Genomic DNA, 18871 nt, shown 5'->3' with positions numbered 1-18871 from the left:
TCAGTCCCAACTGTCAGGAGTCAGGTTCTCACTGTTGGGCCTTGCTGGCCTTCCCACCAACTGCAAATGTGGTTAGGCAGGACCCATTCCCGTAACCCCACCCCCACCCCACGCACCCCAGCCACCTGCTGGCACATGGTAAATGCTCAAAAGATGCTGATAGCGTTCCGCTTTATAAATTTTATATGCCCAGGCAAACTGTATAATCGGATGTTAGAGGAAAGAACTGCAGTTTAAAGGCAGGAGAGAGATGGTGGTGGTGGTGGTGGGGCAACAGGTAGATCTGGGACAGGCCCTGACTCCCTCACTGTCTTGTCTTGGGTATGGCCCTAGAATCTGTGCCTGCATTTGAGATGTTGTAGGAATGACAGTGAGAAACTAAGGCACCCAGTAATGCGTGGATAACCCAGTGCAGACGCAAGGGTGGATGCCCAGCGTGCCTAGCCTCAGGTCTGCCCAGGACAGAGGGCAGAGGAGGCAGTCACATGTGCAGGCTTTAACGTCCACAGTGGCTAAGCACAAAGCTAGGTTGTGGGTCTTATCTAGAGCGCCATCTAAGTCACAGCGTTGCCACACGTTGGCCTGGTAACCAGAGGATAATAAGATGATACTTTATTTATAGGGACATGGTGAGTATCAAAGGACTTCAGTTCACTCTGTAAATATTTGTCATGTGACTAATCCATGCTTTGTGTGGTCCCCAGTCAGTCAGGCAAGAAGTGTTCATTCCTAGTGGTTGAATGCCAGCATTCAAAGGACAAATGATGGGGGCTGGAGAGATGGCTCAGCGGTTAAGAGCACTGGCTGCTCTTCCAGAGATCCTGAGTTCAATTCCCAGCAACCACATGGTGGCTCGTAAGCATCTGTAATGAGATCTGGTGCCCTCTTCTGGCCTGCAGGTGTACATACAGCTAGAGCACTCATAAATAAATCTTAGGGAAAAGGACAAATGGTGCTTCATAGACAAGCTTGGGAGGGCAGTGTCCTGCCATGCAGTGGGTGAGTCTCTAGGGTGCAGAAGTGGCTTCTGTACCTGAAGATAAAGAGGGAATTTAGCTTAGCTGTTCTGCGCCCCTTTTCGAGTCCCCTTCGCCCTCAAAAGAGACACGTGGGGCAGTGTTCGGGTAGTTACTACAACGAGGCTTTATTCTTGTATCAACAGAAGCGGAAAGACCCAAAGCCCGGGAAAGGCACTGCTTATATACACCCTATAGTGGCGTGTTCACTTCTGATTGGCTGCTTACTCATTACCCCATATTACGCCCCGGGGATGGGCAGTGACTTTGGCTCGCTTTTGCCTTTTGCACCTGCTCAGTTAGTTGTTTACTTGTGGGAGCACAGGATGCCCGCGCCATCTTGTAATGGCGAATGTTGTCATGCTCACTGCGGCTCCTAACACTTAGCAGCACCCAGCCGAGTGTTTGTCTACAAAGCACGGTGTATAATCTCCAGCACTGCACAAACTGGGAGTGACAGTTCCCACCTTCAATCCCAGCACCCGAGAGGTGGAGGTGGGATCAGAAGTTCACGGTTATCTCCCATTATAAATGATCTTATTCTTACTGAGCCTCAAATGCATGCAACTGAAGAGGAGGACTGGTGGAGAGGAATTTGCGGTCTGGGGCAGAGTCCACTGTCCACGAACCACAGTGGCAGGGTGACAGGCACCATCTGTGACATGCCCAGGCCCATGGGGATGTCCTACTCTGTGACGGTGACTAGAACTATCAAGGAGAGATGAGCACAGGATGGAAGGAGGAGCCAGAGCAAGACACAAGCGAGCCACTGCAGCCGGGAGCGGCTAAGACGGATGTTGGACCAAGCCACATGGTGCAGAGCTGGTTCAGCTCTGGAGTGTGCAGAGCCTGGGCACCGACTGAGGCAGGGAAACAAAACAGTGGCCCAGGCTCCCTAACCACAGCTGTTTTTACCTACGATGCCTCCACTCAGGTAAGAACTGGGCTGATAGTTCTCATCTACTGGACCAAAATTCAGGAAGTAGGCATGGTTTGGGGAGACCTGTGCATGAGGCTGTGGGGAGCCGACAGAAGGCGGCTATCATCCTTGCAGCCATCTTGAGCCATATGCCTTGACAAGAGACTTGATTACAATAGCCTACAACAGTTGAGCACACTCTGATAATATCTTGTTTTAGATACCCAGGATTTTCCCTTGGGTGTGTGTGACTTAAGGGTGTGACTTAGAGATCAGATTTAGAGACAAGACCTAAGGGCATGACTTAAGGGTGTGACTTAAAGGTGTGGCTTAGAAGTGAGACATATAAAAGGCAAGGCAGACAGAAGAAATTATTATTAAGGATTAGGCACTTGGAGTAGGCATTTGAGACACAGACAGGAACTAGGATTAGACACTTGTACTTGGATGAGACTCGAGACTAGAACTTGGAACTTGGAGGCACTAGGGACTAGGAACTCCAAGACTTGGGACTTGGACTAGGAAGAGAGACTGAAGAATAAACGGGATTGAATCACACTCTGTCTGGTCTCCATTCTTCGAGTCCGTCCTCACTCTCTCTCTTGCTGAACCCCGACCCACAGACTGGAGCAGCTTGGGGCAGTGTGGGCTCTAACAACTTAGCCCTGAAGGCTTTTGGCAGTTTGAGTTCAAAGATAGATAGAGTGGTCCTGGACATGTTGGCCCCCAAATGTGGGACAGAGCAGCCTACAACATGAGGCCACAGTCACAGCCACTGAGCTGGGGTCCCCCTGAATAAGACTTCATGCTAGAGTTAGGACCATGACCAGGGCAAGTCAAATGAGGTGGCATTTAGAAGAGTGACCAAGGTTGGGGCTTTGACCTATGAGTTCAGTCAATAAAGCAACCAGGGAAGGGCTGGTCACCCACAATGACCCAACATCTGAGGATGAGATGGGCAAGTCTTCCTGGATTTTAGGAAGCTCTAGAGTGACCCCCACTGAGGGATCCTCCCAACTGCACCGCACAGTGGTCACACACACACTCCAGGTCCGTCTCCAGCCACGCAGGCTTCCTACTGTAGCCCTCAGGAGCACCCGAACGGATCTCATTTGCTTCTTGTCTGCACCCCACCCAGCACTGCACACCGCCCAACCCTGCTATGTCCACCCAGCACATGGATTGAAATATTACAGATGCTTGCATTGCAACAGAAGGACACAGAGCCAGAGGGGCCCAGAGCCCACGGTGGGGTGGAAAGGTCAGGATGAGCACAAATGGCTGTAGGTTTGCTAAGTGTTTCAGGCTCAGAAGGATCCTCCTAGAAAACGAGTGCACCTGACAGAGCAGGGTAATGGTGGCTGCCTGGAGACTGCACACTGAGGTCTGGATGCCTAAGGTTAAGGCTGACAACCTGGTACCAGGGGACTTGTGTGATAACAGTAGGTGGGGCCTGTCAAGGGATCTTGACACAGCTGATGAGTGGACTTTATTCTTCCAGTTAAGAAAACTGTTAGGAATTCCTAAGCAAGGGACGTGATTGGATTAGACACTTCATTTATAGATTAAGCTTATTGGGTGTGCAGGAGAGACTAGAGAGGTGGGAGTCAGGGAGCAAAGAGACCAGGGAAAAGCCTTGTCTGACTGAGAGGTGCTGTGTGGCCTGGGCTGAGGCAGGGACTTTGGGTCTGGGGAGGCTTGGGGGTGTGAAGACCAGGGAGAAGCCATGGAGCACAATCTCCTATAGATAAAACTAGTACAGAGAAAAGGTTCAGTATCTGGGAGAACTTTGGCTGTCTGAACACTCAGGAGAACACTTTTACTGACAGTAGACTATTTGTTTCAAGATTTAACCAGCAGATGCAAGATAAGAAAGAGGGATGAATGCTGACTCCCAGAAAGACAGTGGATACCTGCGTAAGTCACCCGTCCATCCCACAGAGAGGGAAACCCAGGCTGAAGCCATTAGTGGGCCTACAGTTATTTCTGCTGTCAGACGTGCTCCACAGGATGTGCTCCACCGGAAGCTGCCCCTGGATCCTGCTCTAAATAAACAAAGAAGGCCAGAGGACAGGCAGGGGGCAGGAGTAGGCAAGGCATTCTTAGGGCCTTGTGGTTATACTCACCTCTCTCGCACCTAACTCCTTCCCAACCCCAACCCAGGCTTCCAGCAAGTACACAACAGGGTAGACTTTTAAGGAATGAAGATTTTCTTTAAAAACAACAATCACAGTGCCACCAGATGCTGCAGGAATATATATTACTTGCTTGCTCTTTTCTTTCTTTTTGTTTGTTTGTTTTTTGAAACAATGGTTCACTACGTAGCCCAGGCTAGCCTGGTGTTCAAAATCCTCCTGCCTCAGCCTCAGTGCTGGGCTTGTAGGCAGGTGACCCTGTGCACTGTTAGATCACTCTTTAATAGATGACCCTGGGGGCACACACTCGTCTTGGCCTATCTTAAGCCTTCATTTTGGACTCAGAACTGGCTAGAGTCAGTCTTCAACTGAGATGCCTGTAAAATACAGATAATGATCGGTCTGTGTCATCTACCTACTGGGAGCAGTGGCTGAGCTGAGGCACATGAAAGGCCCCAACACAGTTCATTTCAAAGGAGCACTTAGGTCAGGGTCTTCTTTATGGAGAGCTCAAGCCCAGACAGGTTCGTGAGTGACTCAGTCCTCCACAGAAAGAGTGGCTTCACTGGTGGATGCAGAGCAGTAAACCGGGAAAAGCTCTTCTCTGCTGCCACCTTGTGTCCATTTAGGAAATAACAGTCTAGCAGAGGTTCAGCATCTTTTTCCCCTAAAGTGGATGAGTGGAGCCTGGCTGTGCCTTGTATGCTGCCACCGTGTATTGGAGGATGCTTGCTGGCTGGTGGACTCAGTGAGATTAGACTTTCATGGGGCCAGGCACATCTGAAATGTAACTCTGGCTCTGACCTTTGCCTACTGTGTGCTGCCCTTTCCTCTTGGTGCCCCCACTGAACAGTGTCCTAAAAGAGCTTCTTTAAGTCACAACCGTCAGGGGTGAAAAATAAGTTTATTTTTCAGGTAAAGAGGCAGCCTAGAAGAGACAAAAAGGAAGCCAAGAAGCTGAGCAGTGGCCAGGTCATGGAAAAAACAGAGAGGCCTGCAGTCCCCAGGGAAAGCAGAGGCAGGCTGTTGGGAGATATCAAACTTGGCCTCAGATTGGAGTCGGATGGGGTTCCAGGGACTCAACCCCAGGTACAGCATTTGCAAGAGTCTCTAAACACCAGGCCTGGGGGACAGTTCTGCTGGAACAGCCGCCCCCCTCCACAGTTGTAGTAACTGGACTTTTCTCTGGGGTTGGGGTAGACCCCATCAGCTCTGCCTTGGCAGAAGTTGTCTAGCCTTGGGCTGGGTCCCTGCTCTGGCTCAGAAGACCCGTGTGGCCCAGGTACTTCCTGTTCTGAGCTTCTTGGAGCCACGGATGGAAGACCTAGAAAGGCAAGGACGATTCAACCAATGTCGGTCCAACAGATTCCAAACGACAGGTGGAGAACGGAGCAGCAACCACGGGAGGCAGCAGCCCAGCACCCCTCCTTCCACATGCAGACCCCAGTCACATCTACAACTGGGCACTGCCTGGAAGACAACCTGTGCTACACAGGAGCGGGCAGCTAGTGACCACATACCATGTACCGATGAGGGGCACCTAGGGGTTGCATACAGCAGGGTGAGAGGTGGCTTTCTTCTTGATAAGAGCAAATAACCACCCTTGGTGAGACCTCAGGAGGGAAACCCTGTTACCACACCCTATCAGGTATTGCCAGCGAGAAGGGGTGCAAAACACAGTTTCGACAGTTTCCTTAGCTCCTCATTTGCATGGACTTTGAGAAATCACAATATTGGGGAGCAGTGTTTCCTCAGAAAGGCTTATGAGAGGGGAGGGTGTGCACCCTACTCTCTGAGTTCAGCCCCTTACTCACCCAGCTCCTGCCGGAGTGTCCGGATGAGAGGGTACTGGCCCTGGTTGCAGAAGGAACCCTTGAAGTCATCCAAGTCCAGAACCCAGACCATGGCCCCTCCCAGCCCCTTCTGTTTCAGATAGGCAACCTGGGGGCAGAAGCAGAAAAAACTGTCTTCTGGTTGTTATAGGCCTGGTTACCACAGGGAATCAGGACTCAGCATTCCCGAAGTTCTGAAGCCAGCTTGGCCTTCATGTCTTCATGTCCTTGTTACCCTGAGGTCCCCTGAGGGGATATACTGAGCTGTACTTTCCCTCAGAGAACACCATGATGTTTGTGGTGAGGGCTGGGAGCTGACCTCACTCTTCTTCATGGGTCACCTTGTTCTCATGGCCCATCCCTTCCTTCTCCATCCTGAATGCCCACACAGCCTCTTCCCTGGATACCTGCCTACCTTCTGGGCTTTAGGACTTGCCCCAAGCACACTCCCTCTACCAACTTTCCTCCATGAACAGCATCTACTCTTCTAGATTCCCACAGAGCACAGCATCTGCATCTCTGAGAGACCCTGCTCACAAACAAGTGTAGCTCTGTTCCCTTCAGGAGCTGAGGCTCTCCTCAGGAAGAGAGGCCAGGAAACACACTAAGGAGCCCATATCAGACAGGATATAAGGGTCCTATAAGTAAATCAATGACACACATATGTTCCAGATAACAGTCACATGTTCTACTATGTATATTTCTCCTTTCCATGTGTCTGTAGAGTTAGTATTTTGGTAAAATACAAATCTTGTCAAGAGGACTACTTGGTGTAGATATCTCTCTGTCTCTCTCTCTCTCTCTCTCTCTGTCTCTCTCTCTCTCTGTATTTCTCTGTACTGGGGATTAATCGTGGGCCTTGTGCACGCCAGGCGAGCGCTCTACCTCTGAGCTGCATCCCAGCCTTCACTGCATCTTTATCAATAGATGATAAATGCTCAGGATGCTGTCACATGAGGAGGGTGAAATGTTGGGGCATTTACAAGAACACTCATCCTTGAATAGAATTTAAGTGCTGATGTTATTGATAGGCCTCAGATCCGCCGGGGGCCACGCCCTCCCAACAGAGCTGGGCCTCACCTTGGCTCTGAAGCTTTCCATGTCATCAAATCCCACCCATTGGTTGCCCTGGAAGGCATAGGGCACCTTCTGGTCCTCGATTCTCTGTACTTCCTTCCAGGAGCAGACCTGCCAGAACAGAGCTGTGTTAGGGAAGAATAGCACTAATAGGTACTGATAAACAAGCCTGCTTCCATCCTAAAAACCATCTTATAGTAAACACAAATTAGGCTCATTTCCGTTTATGATTAAATCTCTGTTTCTCGAGGATCGGGCTATACCCCACCTGTAACCTTAACTACAAATGGTTCTATACTATCTGCTCCAGAAGACGGCAATCATAACTTTGTTTCAACAATGTTGTTATGCCCACCCATTGTTATGAGCACCTTGCAACTATGCCTTTGTTTCAGGAGGTCATCATGACTAGCTTGTAATGTTTATGTTCTGCTTCTGTGACCCCACCTCTTTGCCTGGCAAATCTCCCACTTGGAAACTCCCCACGCCTAAACTATAAAAATCCTTATCTTCCCCATGTCCATTGCTGACTTGATAAACCCTCCTTAGGGGGAAGTAGCCTGAGTATACAAATTTTTAAAAATTGCTTTAGTTAATTACTTGCTTTAATTAATTTGGCTCTGATGGTTTGGGTCAGTGGTCTTTCTGGAATCTTTGGGATTAATAGTACCTGTCCCATCATGCCAAGTGGAGACTGGAGATTAGAAAATTCCCATCTGAGGAAGCCTAGTGAACATAGTAGATCTGTGGAGTCACCTAGGACTGCAGATTTAAACTTCAGGTTTCCTAGCTTAAAGATATACACAAGGGGTCCGGGATAGGATAGAGTTTCCTTGGCCAGAATTCTCCATGTAAACCATCTTTTCTCAGAAATGACAGGAGAAGCCCTTTTAACTATCAGGAGTCCTTGGACCTCTACCATATTCAGGATAGCTAAAAGTCATCATACCTCATAGTAAGCCAGTATCCCTTTGTCCTTAGTATAGGGACCTGGGGCACCAGGCCCTGTGGCTGGGGCCCCAACTTTGTTGTCTGATGAGGAGGCCAAGGTGAAGGAGCGTCCATAGGTGGGCATGCCAAGGATCAGTTTGTTGGCAGGAGTCCCCTTCTGCAGCCAGAGGTTCACAGCAGCATCCTGGTAGAGAAGGGGCCTGCTTATCTGTCTTTAACTTAGTTCTGGTTGCCTGAGAATAGGGTTCTAGAGGGAGCAAGGGGGGCTGGATCTCCTCTGCTGGACCCCAGGCTCTTCATAAGCACCACATCTATACCCATCTTCTTTCAATTTCACGTTAGACTTCTACACCCTATGACAGAAGCTGCAAGGCCTAATAGCCAGATTTGGGGCTTTGGAACCAGTCAACCATGTACCCAACAAATAGTCATCGACAGTCCCCTATGCACCAGGCTCTTTCCTAGAGGCTTGGAATACATCACTGAAGAAAGCAGACAGAAATTCCTGCCTCACTTGGCAATGTAAGGGCGTACTGTGTACATGAGCTTAGCAGAGGTGACACAGGAAGCTGTGAGCATGTTCTCTGTTAACTAGTATGGTGCTGGGCGGTGGTGGCGCACGCCTTTAATCCCAGCACTTGGGAGGCAGAGACAGGCGGATTTCTGAGTTCGAGGCCAGCCTGGTCTACAGAGTGAGTTCCAGGACAGCCAGGACTACACAGAGAAACCCTGTCTCGAAAAACAAAAAAACAAACAAACAAAAAAAAAAAAACAAAAAAACAAACAAACAAACAAAAACCAAACCAAACCAAAACAAAAACAAAAAACCCCCCCCCAAAAAAACTAGTATGGTGATAAGTTTCACCTGAGAACAAGATCAGGAACTTGGGTTTGCATTCCCAGTGTCTACCCACAATCATGTGTTAACCGACGTGTAATCCTAGGCCTATGGCCGGAAGAGACTTTTGATCTAGTGATACTGAGTAACTATTGAAAGATGAAGATTTGTCCTTAGTGCCTATCCTGTAGCTCAGTGTCCTCATGGTGAGTCTAGGCCTCTCAGGTAAAGACAGTTTGCATTGCACTGATTTCTTTTTGTTGGTCTAAATAAATTACCCATGATCAAACCTCAGATTTCTGAGAGAAAAACTCAGGTCCCTGAATGACACATTTTATGTATGTTTAGACAGGAGACTGGCCAGAAGCAAATCTCAGACACGCAATTGGCATACAGAAGACATGTGCTCAAAGGCAAAGCTCTCCCTCTTCCAGCCCAGAGAATACGCGGCTGAGGGATGTCAGGTCCAAACAGCAATCAGCTTTGTGTCTTTGTGTCCTCCGCTGGGCTGAGCTGTTTAGCTTCTTACAAAACCCATTCTGTTTTCCAGATGAGGTGTGCAGTTAGGCCTGATGTGGCCCTCTAGCCCACAGTATGAACTTTGTGAAAGAGCCAGAGAGACAACAATGTCCTACTCCTGCCCTCATGGAGATACAGGACACCAAAAGCAAAAGGCTTTTCAAATTTAGGGAGTGCTGTGATTGATGGTTGTCTTAAGAAAGAGAAATGGTATGGTTATCCTTGACTTGTGACTGTTGATTGGGCATATATAAGCTATCCAGACTTCTCAGGGAGAAAGAGTTGGACAGGAAATCCCAGTTGCAGTTTAAGACCAGCCTGCTCTTCCAGGGCTTGGGTTGCTCCTCCCCGAGTGATGTCCCTTGCAGTGCTATCAACCTTGGGCAAGGGATGGATGTGAAACACGTGAGAGCCATATTGGCTGTAGAGCCAAGGAGGCTTCCCCATTGGTCCCTATTGGACACCATTTTAATGATGTCACTAAAATGACTTGCTCGGTTTCAGCTAAGATCCTGCAGAGAAGTGGCACTTTCCCCTCAGAAGTGGCATGGGACAGAATAAAGCAAGCAAACAAACACATCAGGAAAACCCTGGTCCTGGGTGTTTTACTTGGTTTTCCTGTTTTTGTTTTCCATTAGGGAATTGGGGTTCAAATGAGGCCACTGAAGGGGTCCTACTGGACAGGAGACCCCGCCTCACCCCACTGACCACTTACCACATTTTGCTCAGCGGCTATCCCACTCTCTCCTTGCCTTTTGTAGAGGGGGCTGTTATGCCCTGTGGTCTTTTCCCAGGAGCTGTGGAAGTCATACGCCATGAGGTTGATGAAATCCAAGCTCCTGCAGGAGATGTGGAAGGGATGGAACAAGGAGAGATAAGGACATTCTCCATCCCTCACCCTCAGACCATTCCCACTCCCACTGTGGTGTTGGACATTTTCTTTGATGTCCTCCCCCCCTAACACCCCCCACTTCAGCACCCTCAGGTGTTTTCTGTTCTGTGCAAGAAAGCTGGCTCGACTTTGCCATTTTGGAAGCAGCCTCACTCAGTGCTTCCCAAGCATTACATAAGTCCCCTGAGAATCGCACTGAAATGTAGGCTCTTACTCAGCAGGCTGCATTTCCAACAAGCTTTCACATCCTCCCCCCCAAACATGCACACACACACACACACACACACACACACACACACACACACGCACACACGCACGCACGCGCACGCACGCACGCACGCACGCACACACGAATGCACGAGCACGCAAACTCGCATACTCACAGAGAGACATGCACGCATGCACGCATAAGCACGCGAGCATGCCCTCACAGCATCTCTCTATGTAGCTGGCCCGGAAATCAGAGAAGAGCAGACTGGTTTCAAACTCATAGATACTTGCCCGCCCCCACCTCCTGAGTGCTGGGAATAAAGGCATGCCCCACTACACCATCTCTCAAGTGTCATAGGTGCTGCAGCTCCACACACCACACCGAGGAATTGTGACCTCCCATATTCTTGAAGATGCTTAAGGGCTTTGCTCTCCTTCCTGCCCCAAGGGGTGTTCTTTCTCTAACATTGTGAGTACCGGAGGAAGGGAAGAACAAAGACCACCCAACCATCCCCACACACCCACAGAAAAGATCTGAAATAGCGCAATAGCCGATGCAGAAAACAGGGACTTCTCAGATGCGTGATAACATCTGGAAGCCATGCCTGGCAGGCAGAGGTCTACTTCATTTCTGGAAAGCTCATCCACCCTGGGCTGCTCCAACCTTGGAGAACATGGTGGCTAAGTAGACTGGCTGAGACTCACAGAGCAATCTTGTCCACCTCATAGCCAGCATCCACCTGGCCTCGATCGTTCGGTACAGCTGCAGTCAGAAGGAGGCGGTTCTTCCCTGAGGACTGGGCTTCCTCCTGGAAGGCTTTGGCTAAGTCCTGTAGGAAGAATGTAGCGTGAAGGCAGAGGCAGGGGCTCCAGAGCCCTCTGTCCTATTACCCACTCCCCCATAGGTGTTCATACTCTGCAGTGTGAAGCTGATGGCCCTTGAGGCAGAGCAGCCCTCAAACACTGTAGGACCACCACCCCGAGTCGCCCCGCAGACTGACTGACCCTAGTCCCTCCCAGCCATACCTGTATCAGGGCTGTGAATCTCTCTTTGTCTACTGCTGGGCTCCCACGGCTTCCAGGGTACTCCCAGTCAAGATCAAGGCCATCAAAACCGTGAGTGCGCAGGAAACTTAGGGCTGACTTGACAAAGGTCTGCCGGTTGCTGGCTGTGGCCACCATGTCGGTGAACCTGTGGAATGATGGAAGGGGTCTGGCCTCACTAGGGCTAGACTAGAGGTCATTGTCTTGCTCAAGGGCAAATAGGAAAGTTCTCGAGATCCCAATCATGTACTTAGACCAGAGAGGGTTCTGGGATGGCTGCCTGGGGGCTGCTGGGTATTTGCTGACAGGTTAGTGGCCTGGTTAGGACAAGGAACAACAGAAGTGTTTTCTAACCCTAACATCAATGTCACCAGGGCTGCTCCAATCTCCTTGCAGTCCCTGAACTGTCTCGCAATCAGAATTACCCCCATCCCCTCCTCCCCACACAGACTGTCCCCCATGTAGTTAGAGGGGCAAGCAATGAGACTGTTGGGCAAGCAATGAGACTGGCAAGGAGCTGGGGACCTGAGGACTCCCTGGTTGAACTCCCTGGCAGGTTAAGTGGAGTGCTGTGTGCTGGGAATAACTTTTGTGCTATACAGAGTTCTACCTGAATCTCCACATTAGCCTGGGGACACCTCCCCCATCTCCCTTCCCCAGTGGACCCCAAAGAATTCTTAGACTTCTTGAGAATCTGAAGTTTTTACAGACTGATTTTATTTTGATTTACTTTTTATTAACTTCTAACTTAATTTAACAGTGTCAATTCTTAGGTCCACGTTGCTGGGAATGCCAGGCTAAAAATCCTAACAACGTTAATAAAAGATGTAAGTGCTATTTTGGGGGAGTTGAGTCACAACATTAACCAGATTCTTAAAAGGTCTTATGGTCCAAAAATATTTTCTTAAATGTTTAAAGCTTTGGGAACTAAATATTGTAGATTTTTCTAGATTTCTAGCTTCATTATCTCTACAAATAAAAACAATTACAGAAATAATTTGGCAGCCAGGCTCAATCGCACTGACAAAATGCCCACTCAGAACTCAGAAAGGACATTCCATGCTGTCTGGGATCCCTGGTTCCTCTCCCCCCACTTCCTAGAGGAGGAGACTGAGGCTGGAGAGGTTGGAACTCTCTGTGCTGTTTTAGATTCTAGGCTTCTGATGAGACTATCTCTATGGCAACCAGGAACCATGCTTGCAACACTGCCATCCCATCCTGTGGAGGGTCTAGAACTAGAGGGAAAAGCCCTGTAGTCTGGGGCCCCGCCCCTTGTCATGCTGTGGCCTGACCTATTTCCCTGAGAACCACTCTGTCTGCCAGTGTGCCACATTCCCATCCTCGGATTCTGCAGTGTCCATGTCTACTCACTTCTGGGTACCAAAGCTCCAGCCCCCGAGGGCTAACAGGGTCTTGAGCTTGGGGTTCCTGAAAAGACAAGAAATGCACAGGGCTGAATCTCTCCAGCTCCGAGGACTGACAAGAACAATAGGTGGGAGGGGTGGTAGGAACCAGCCTGAGCCTGAACCAACCCTGGGTACACAGCCTGTGCTAAGTCCACAGGCAGCAGCAGATCTGGAGAGGAAAGGCTTTGTGGGTGACACTGAGGACCCTGTGTCTAACTGGGGCAGCCTCACACAGGTGCATGTACACAAGGAATTGAGGATTTGGTGACCAGAGTCCTCAAAGGGGCTTTGTAAACAGACAGGTGAAGACAGATAAAGTTTAGAACTTGCCCAAGAGGAGAAAAATTCCACAGAGCTAGGAAACAGTTCTGCCATCCTGATCTTATTTGGACTTATACCAGAAGAATCCTTTACAGTTCTCCCATGGGGCCCCATCTCTTCTAGATAAGCACAGGTTACCAGAGAGAGAGGAGGAGACCTGCCCAGTGTCACACAGCAGGTCAATGGCAAGGCTGCAGTGATGGAGAGATTTCTGGAGAGCTGGGGTGGGGGGTGAGGTAATCTGCCCACCCATCACCCCTCCCCTCTGGCTCACGTCTTCTTTAGGCCGTTCAGCTCCTGGTAGAGAAGTTTGTCATTATGCTGTACAGTGCTGAGCTGGTGGTTGTTCATTCCAGCAAAAGCGAAGATGACATGGCTACACAGGTAGGGGTCCACATCCCTGGGTAAGAATCGAGCTGCCTCTGTCCGGTATTGGGACCAGTTGGTGAGGTAGCAGACCAGTTTTGCAGCAGAGCCTGACCAGTAAGGGAGGAGGAAAAAAAAATTTGTCAGAAGACCTTGGGGGAATTGGTGGCCTCTGCCCCAGGCACACAGTACTCCTGAGTGTCTTATGTACCTAGGCTGAGGGCTGACAGCTAGAAATTAACAGGGCTTACTTTTGTTTAGGCAAACACCTCATGGTAAGGAAAACATTTGCATAGATTAGTCATGGGGGTCACAGGCCACCTGTCAGTGCCAGAACTCTCATTATCAAGTTCATTTCATCGTGGGCAACCTGAAGTTCCTGATTTTGGGACCCTTCTCAGTCAGCATGACCCCTGAGAGGGCAGAGCAGGTGCTAGAATCCTAGTCTCCTGACCCCTTGACACCCTAAACCCACAGTCCAAGTCCCTAGGGCCAGGGCCTACAGGCAGGCTTCTTATTTTCTTCAGACCCTGAAACCGCCCAGGCAGCCCTAGGCAGCCCTGTCACAAGACAAGGCCCAAAGGGAGTTAACATGACATGTTCTTTTGCCAAAGGAAGAGAGGTGGAACCGGCAAGACACAGCTGGGAATACTTCACAATGCCAATTAAAATGCAAATGTGTGCAGTAGCAGAGAGAGGCATTCCGGTTACAGGCCTGGGCTCATGTTTCTTTAATCTTCCATTAAAGTAGTTTGCACTTATTTGTTATTCCTTGTAGAGAGGCCACATTTATCAACGCCACAGCTAAGGCAGAGAGCCTGTATTATGCAGGGAAAGGTAGCTCCTGTCTGGTGTAAGTCATGAAAGGCTTTCGAGGGAGGCCCTATGCCCAGTGGGGGCCAATGCTGATTGATGGTCCCCAGGAGGGCATCCCTGAGCCAGGATCAGGGCGTTGGAGAGCAAGAAGTATTGTCTTCATTCCTGCATCACTCAGAACCAACTCTGGGTGCATCTCTTGTTCGGTCCTTGTCCATCTGGACTCTCTGGGGTCACTTTCCGTGTAACTCTGCAATGTACGAGGCAACATTTTATCCCAGGCGCTTGATGGATGGTGAGCATGGTGTCTGGGCTCTGGGACTTCCCTTTGTTCCAACAGGATCTCTTCACCACCTCCCAACTGTCCCTCTCTGTGTCCAGTGCTAATGAGAAGGTGGAGGAGGGGACAGGGGTGTAGAAGGACTGTAAGCGGAGACTGCTCATGAAGCCCCAACACGAATGAATGACCCAACATGGTCAGTTCTAAGAGAGAAGCACTTCAGGTAGTCAATCGCTCTGACAGAAGTGAGAGGAACAGAACTTGTTAGAAGGGATTTATGTATCAGTGAACTCCTCATAGCAGCAAAAGGAAGAAAGAGGAGACCAGGCTAGAGAAGACACGCCCAGGGCCACGCAGGAGCGAATCAGGAGGTTCTCATAGCTCCACACTTCAGCATTGCATGTCAGATGCTACAAATACATTCTATACAGCGGAGGCGATACAGTGAGAGCAGGTCCTATAGTATGTGAACCAACCGCCCAGGGAACCCAGCTTTCTTCTCTTGAACTGGGGACATTTGCCCACGCCACGTGTCTCATAGGATAACTCTATGGCTGTTAGCCTGGTGAACGCTGACCTAGGTGACTTCTGTTCATGGTGCTTACAGACATTAATCCCACACCCACACAAAGACCTCCTACGGTGCTACACTGATGGGGCCGGGAAGCAGCTGGGACTTTAGTCAGCATGTGGAGACTTCCCAGCCTCACTACCTCCTCATCCATGTTACCCCACACTCCTGCCTGACTCCCCATGTGAGACCAAGAGGGAAGACGGGTACCAGTGCTAAGCCTAGCATGTCTAGCATCATCAGAAAAAGAGCCCAAGGGGCCAGAGTCTCTGGACCACTGATCCCAGCAAGTAGGCGGGATGGGAAACAGACCTGGGAGTCTGAGTTGCCAATGCCTGGGAAATCTCTTAGCTCTGTTTTGTTTGACATGGAAGCCCCCTTCTGACTCTCTCCAGCTCTGTGTCCATGAGCAAATGGTAAGCACAAATATTCTCGCTGGGCTACAGGGCTGGACCACAGGCCTGGTCTTGGCTTCCCTTACCTCTGGGCTCAGAGTCTGTGGGAGAAAAAGTTTGAGGCGAGAACTATAGGAGCTGTGATATATACTAGGAAGTGTGTGGATGCTGTGAGACACAGATGTGGGAGCAAGGAGGCTCGAGGAAGACTTGAGAGAAAAGGACACAGCTGATGCTGTGAGCTGGAGGGAGCTCGGCTAGTGGGGAGGAGGCCAAACCTTCTAGAGAAAGGAACGGTGGGGTTGTAAGGAAACAAGGACAATGTCAGGGGGCTGAGCTTTGAGGCCATTCCTCCTAGTTTGTCAAGAGTTCTTTGTGTGTGTGTGTGTGTGTGTGTGTGTGTGTGTGTGTGTGTAGTGGCAGGAATAGAGGAGTATAACAGAAACAGTGTGTGTGTGTGTGTGTAGTGGCCGAAATGGAGGCATATAATATAAACCGTGTGTGTGCATGTGTGTGTGCATGTGTGTGTGCACGTGTGTGTGTAGTGAGCAGACTGGAGGAGTATAACAAACACGGATGGGCTGAAGGAGTGAGCACTGTCTTCCAACAGGTTCCACTTACCCCACTGGGCCACCAGCAGAGTCATCACACCTGAAGTAATCCAAGAAAAGAAGACAGATGTCACGAGGTCATTCTCAGGGCCACAGGCCCAGGCCACCCATGCTGGCAGAGGCAAGGCAGGTGCAGGTGGCCAAGGAAAGATGAGTTCACACAAGTCATGCTCTCTCCTTCCAGAGAAGACTCAGAGGAAACTGTTCATCTCTTAACCAGGCTTGGCAGCCAGGGGCCCATTTCTGTCCAGACTTTATCCTGAAAACTGGTGGGATTTTTCATGGCTCTGGGGCTGCTCTAGGGCCTCAGTGGAGGGTGGTGTGGATTAGGAAGATTATGGGAAACCAGCAGACATGGTATGCAGAGAAAAAACATCTCTGTGGAAGAGGAGAAAAACCCATCCCAGGGCCACACAGAGCCACAGGAGGTCCCATCTTCTGATGCCCCTGGTCCCAAAGGTTCACATTCCTACCACTTGCCACAAGAGGCTAAGACTGTTCCCAGCAGCCTTGGAGACCCAGGGCTGGCAGACTCCTTCAAAGAATTTTTTTTTCCACCTTTCTGGTGACCTTTCTGGTTTTTTCTTTTTAATCAAAAAGAAAAAAAAATCTGTGCAAAATTTTCAGGGAGAGGCTGGGGAAAGCCAGCCTTGGTGGCTACGAGCACTTACTGCTCCTGTAGAGAACCTAGGTTCAGTTCCAGCACTCAGATCAGGTAGCTCCCAAACACCTATAATTCCATTCAGAGGGATCTGATGTCCTCTTCTGACCATCGTGGGCACCCCGGTGCATGTGGTACGCATAAACTCACCCAGGCGCACACATGCATAATAAAGTAAATTATAAATATATCCACATATATAATATACATATATAAAATGATATTTTTTTCCCCCCACGAGATGACGCGGGAGATGGGAGAGACAGCAGGACTCGAACCGGCGCACCAAGAGAGGGGGCGTCCTCTGCGGGAGGGAGCCTTAAGGGCCGAGCCACCAGCAGTTCGCTATAAAACGATATTTTTATAAGACCATCTAGAGTTCTTTGTCCCCATGCTGCCTTCCTGGAGGACATGCTATATAAAGCTAGGGAAGGTGACCCTTGGCCTTGGTGCTTCTTGGACTAAATACTCAGGAGGGAAACAAACAACAACAACAACAAAACCCACCCAGTGAAGGGGCGCACTGACTGTATTTCAAGAACAGAGCCTATGGCTTCTGGAACAAGTGCCCTTGAGCTGAAAACAATAGCCAGGCCAGGAGTCAGGGCCAGGTGAAATGAAGCGAAGGTTTCCGGAGCCCTTTCGAATCCTCGCATAGCATGAGGGAGCCACAGGCTCGTGCACCCATGGCTCTTGAGGCCCAGCCCACTCTCCCTGTCCAAGCCTACGCACCTGCCCAGGCCAGGGACTGCACCATGATGCTGGCTCTGAGGTATATCAGTTCAGTGAGTACCGGCTCCACAGGTCCTGCTCTGCTCTCCTCTGATTGGCCTGCAGCAGCACAGCCAGAAATGTTGCAATAGGTGCCTGAGGGAGGAGAGAGAGAGCAGAGCTGCGGGTAGCCATCTCTAGTGCAGTGGCTTGAGCAAACCTGACACAGTGGTCTTTGGCAATTCTTGCTTTTCTGGAACGATCTAAGGGTGAAAAGTGGGCTTTTGCTATTGCCAAACCAGGAGGCAGAGAGAAGAAAATGGGAAGGAACCATGGTCTTCCTGCCACAGCCCAGCACAACTATGCTCTTTGTGCGGGACCATGTGCAGGGACCCTAGCCGCTCACGTGGGGGGGGGGGGGGGGGTTGGGGGAGGGGGAGGCGGGGCGGGGCAGGAGAAGACAAGCGACTCACGAGCCAGGGCAGTTGTGGCTAGATCAGCTCTCCAGCTCTTTTACGACCTTCTTTTGAACTTAGTTCCTCCCTCTGTAAGACAATCAGCTCACAAAGATACGCTATTTTCAGTGTTATTTTTTACTCTCTTTGGGATACTAACTGTTACACCCACGAGAGGAAAAAACAATCACAATGATTTTCCCATGTTCTATGACCCAGGTATGTGGTGGCTTCAACAATCGGGACTTACCATCAGCTTCTAGAAGGGACCCCAACATCTCTAAAAGAGGTAACTCATTCCTGGCACGGGCCTTTTTATTTGCTTGTCTGTGATATCTAGTAGGGGAATTGTCACCCTGTTATAGGGTGGCTCCATTTAAATCACACACACGCACACACACACACACACACACACACACACACAACTTCTATACTAATGTTTCCATATGAGGTTTTTTTTTTTTTTAATGTCTTTAGTGTTAGTTTTCCTTCCGGGTATCCCGACTCTACCCTGTTCTCCTATCCCCTCCCCCAATTCAACCCTTCCTGTTCTCTCCCCTTCGGTGCGCTATGCCACCATGTTCTCTCTCTCCTTCCTTGAATACCCACCACAGACTTTTACTAATTCTCTGACCTCTATGGGTACTTCAAATGAAACACACACATAGCTCAAAATTTAGTCACAAATGAGAGGAAACATGTTCTGTTTGCCTTTCTGGGTCTGGGTTACCTCACCCAGAATGCTTGTTTTTTAGCTCTGCCCGTTTACCAGAGAATTTTATAATTTCATTTTTTCTTAGCATCTGTGTAATATCTCATTGTGTAAATGGACCACGTTTTCATGA

The 18871-nt window shown here is 49.7% G+C and overlaps 1 protein-coding gene across 3 annotated transcripts; it reads right to left on the bottom strand.

Annotated features, from left to right (window-relative positions):
• Positions 1-4956: 4956 nt before the first annotated feature.
• On the bottom strand, positions 4957-17721 carry Chit1 (chitinase 1). Of its 3 annotated transcripts, XM_034513420.2 has the most exons (11): positions 17593-17721; positions 16210-16239; positions 13435-13636; positions 12805-12861; positions 11416-11581; positions 11095-11219; positions 10003-10126; positions 7929-8114; positions 6983-7090; positions 5885-6011; positions 4957-5394 (listed from the first exon to the last, which is right to left on the bottom strand). In XM_034513420.2, exons 1-11 carry the CDS (start codon positions 17615-17617, stop codon positions 5150-5152), a joined length of 1395 nt encoding a protein of 464 aa, XP_034369311.1. In that variant the 5' UTR covers positions 17618-17721; the 3' UTR covers positions 4957-5149. The 3 variants fall into 3 exon arrangements, with proteins under 3 accessions (XP_034369311.1, XP_076797324.1, XP_034369312.1); XM_076941209.1 differs by lacking the exon at positions 16210-16239 and having other exon boundaries at positions 17593-17717; XM_034513421.2 differs by lacking the exon at positions 5885-6011 and having other exon boundaries at positions 4985-5286; positions 17593-17717.
• Between the last annotated feature and the right edge of the window lie 1150 nt (positions 17722-18871).

Source organism: Arvicanthis niloticus, chromosome 10 (assembly GCF_011762505.2).
Source record: "Arvicanthis niloticus isolate mArvNil1 chromosome 10, mArvNil1.pat.X, whole genome shotgun sequence".
Lineage (NCBI taxonomy): Eukaryota > Metazoa > Chordata > Mammalia > Rodentia > Muridae > Arvicanthis > Arvicanthis niloticus.
This window is presented reverse-complemented; position numbering and strand designations above follow the sequence as displayed.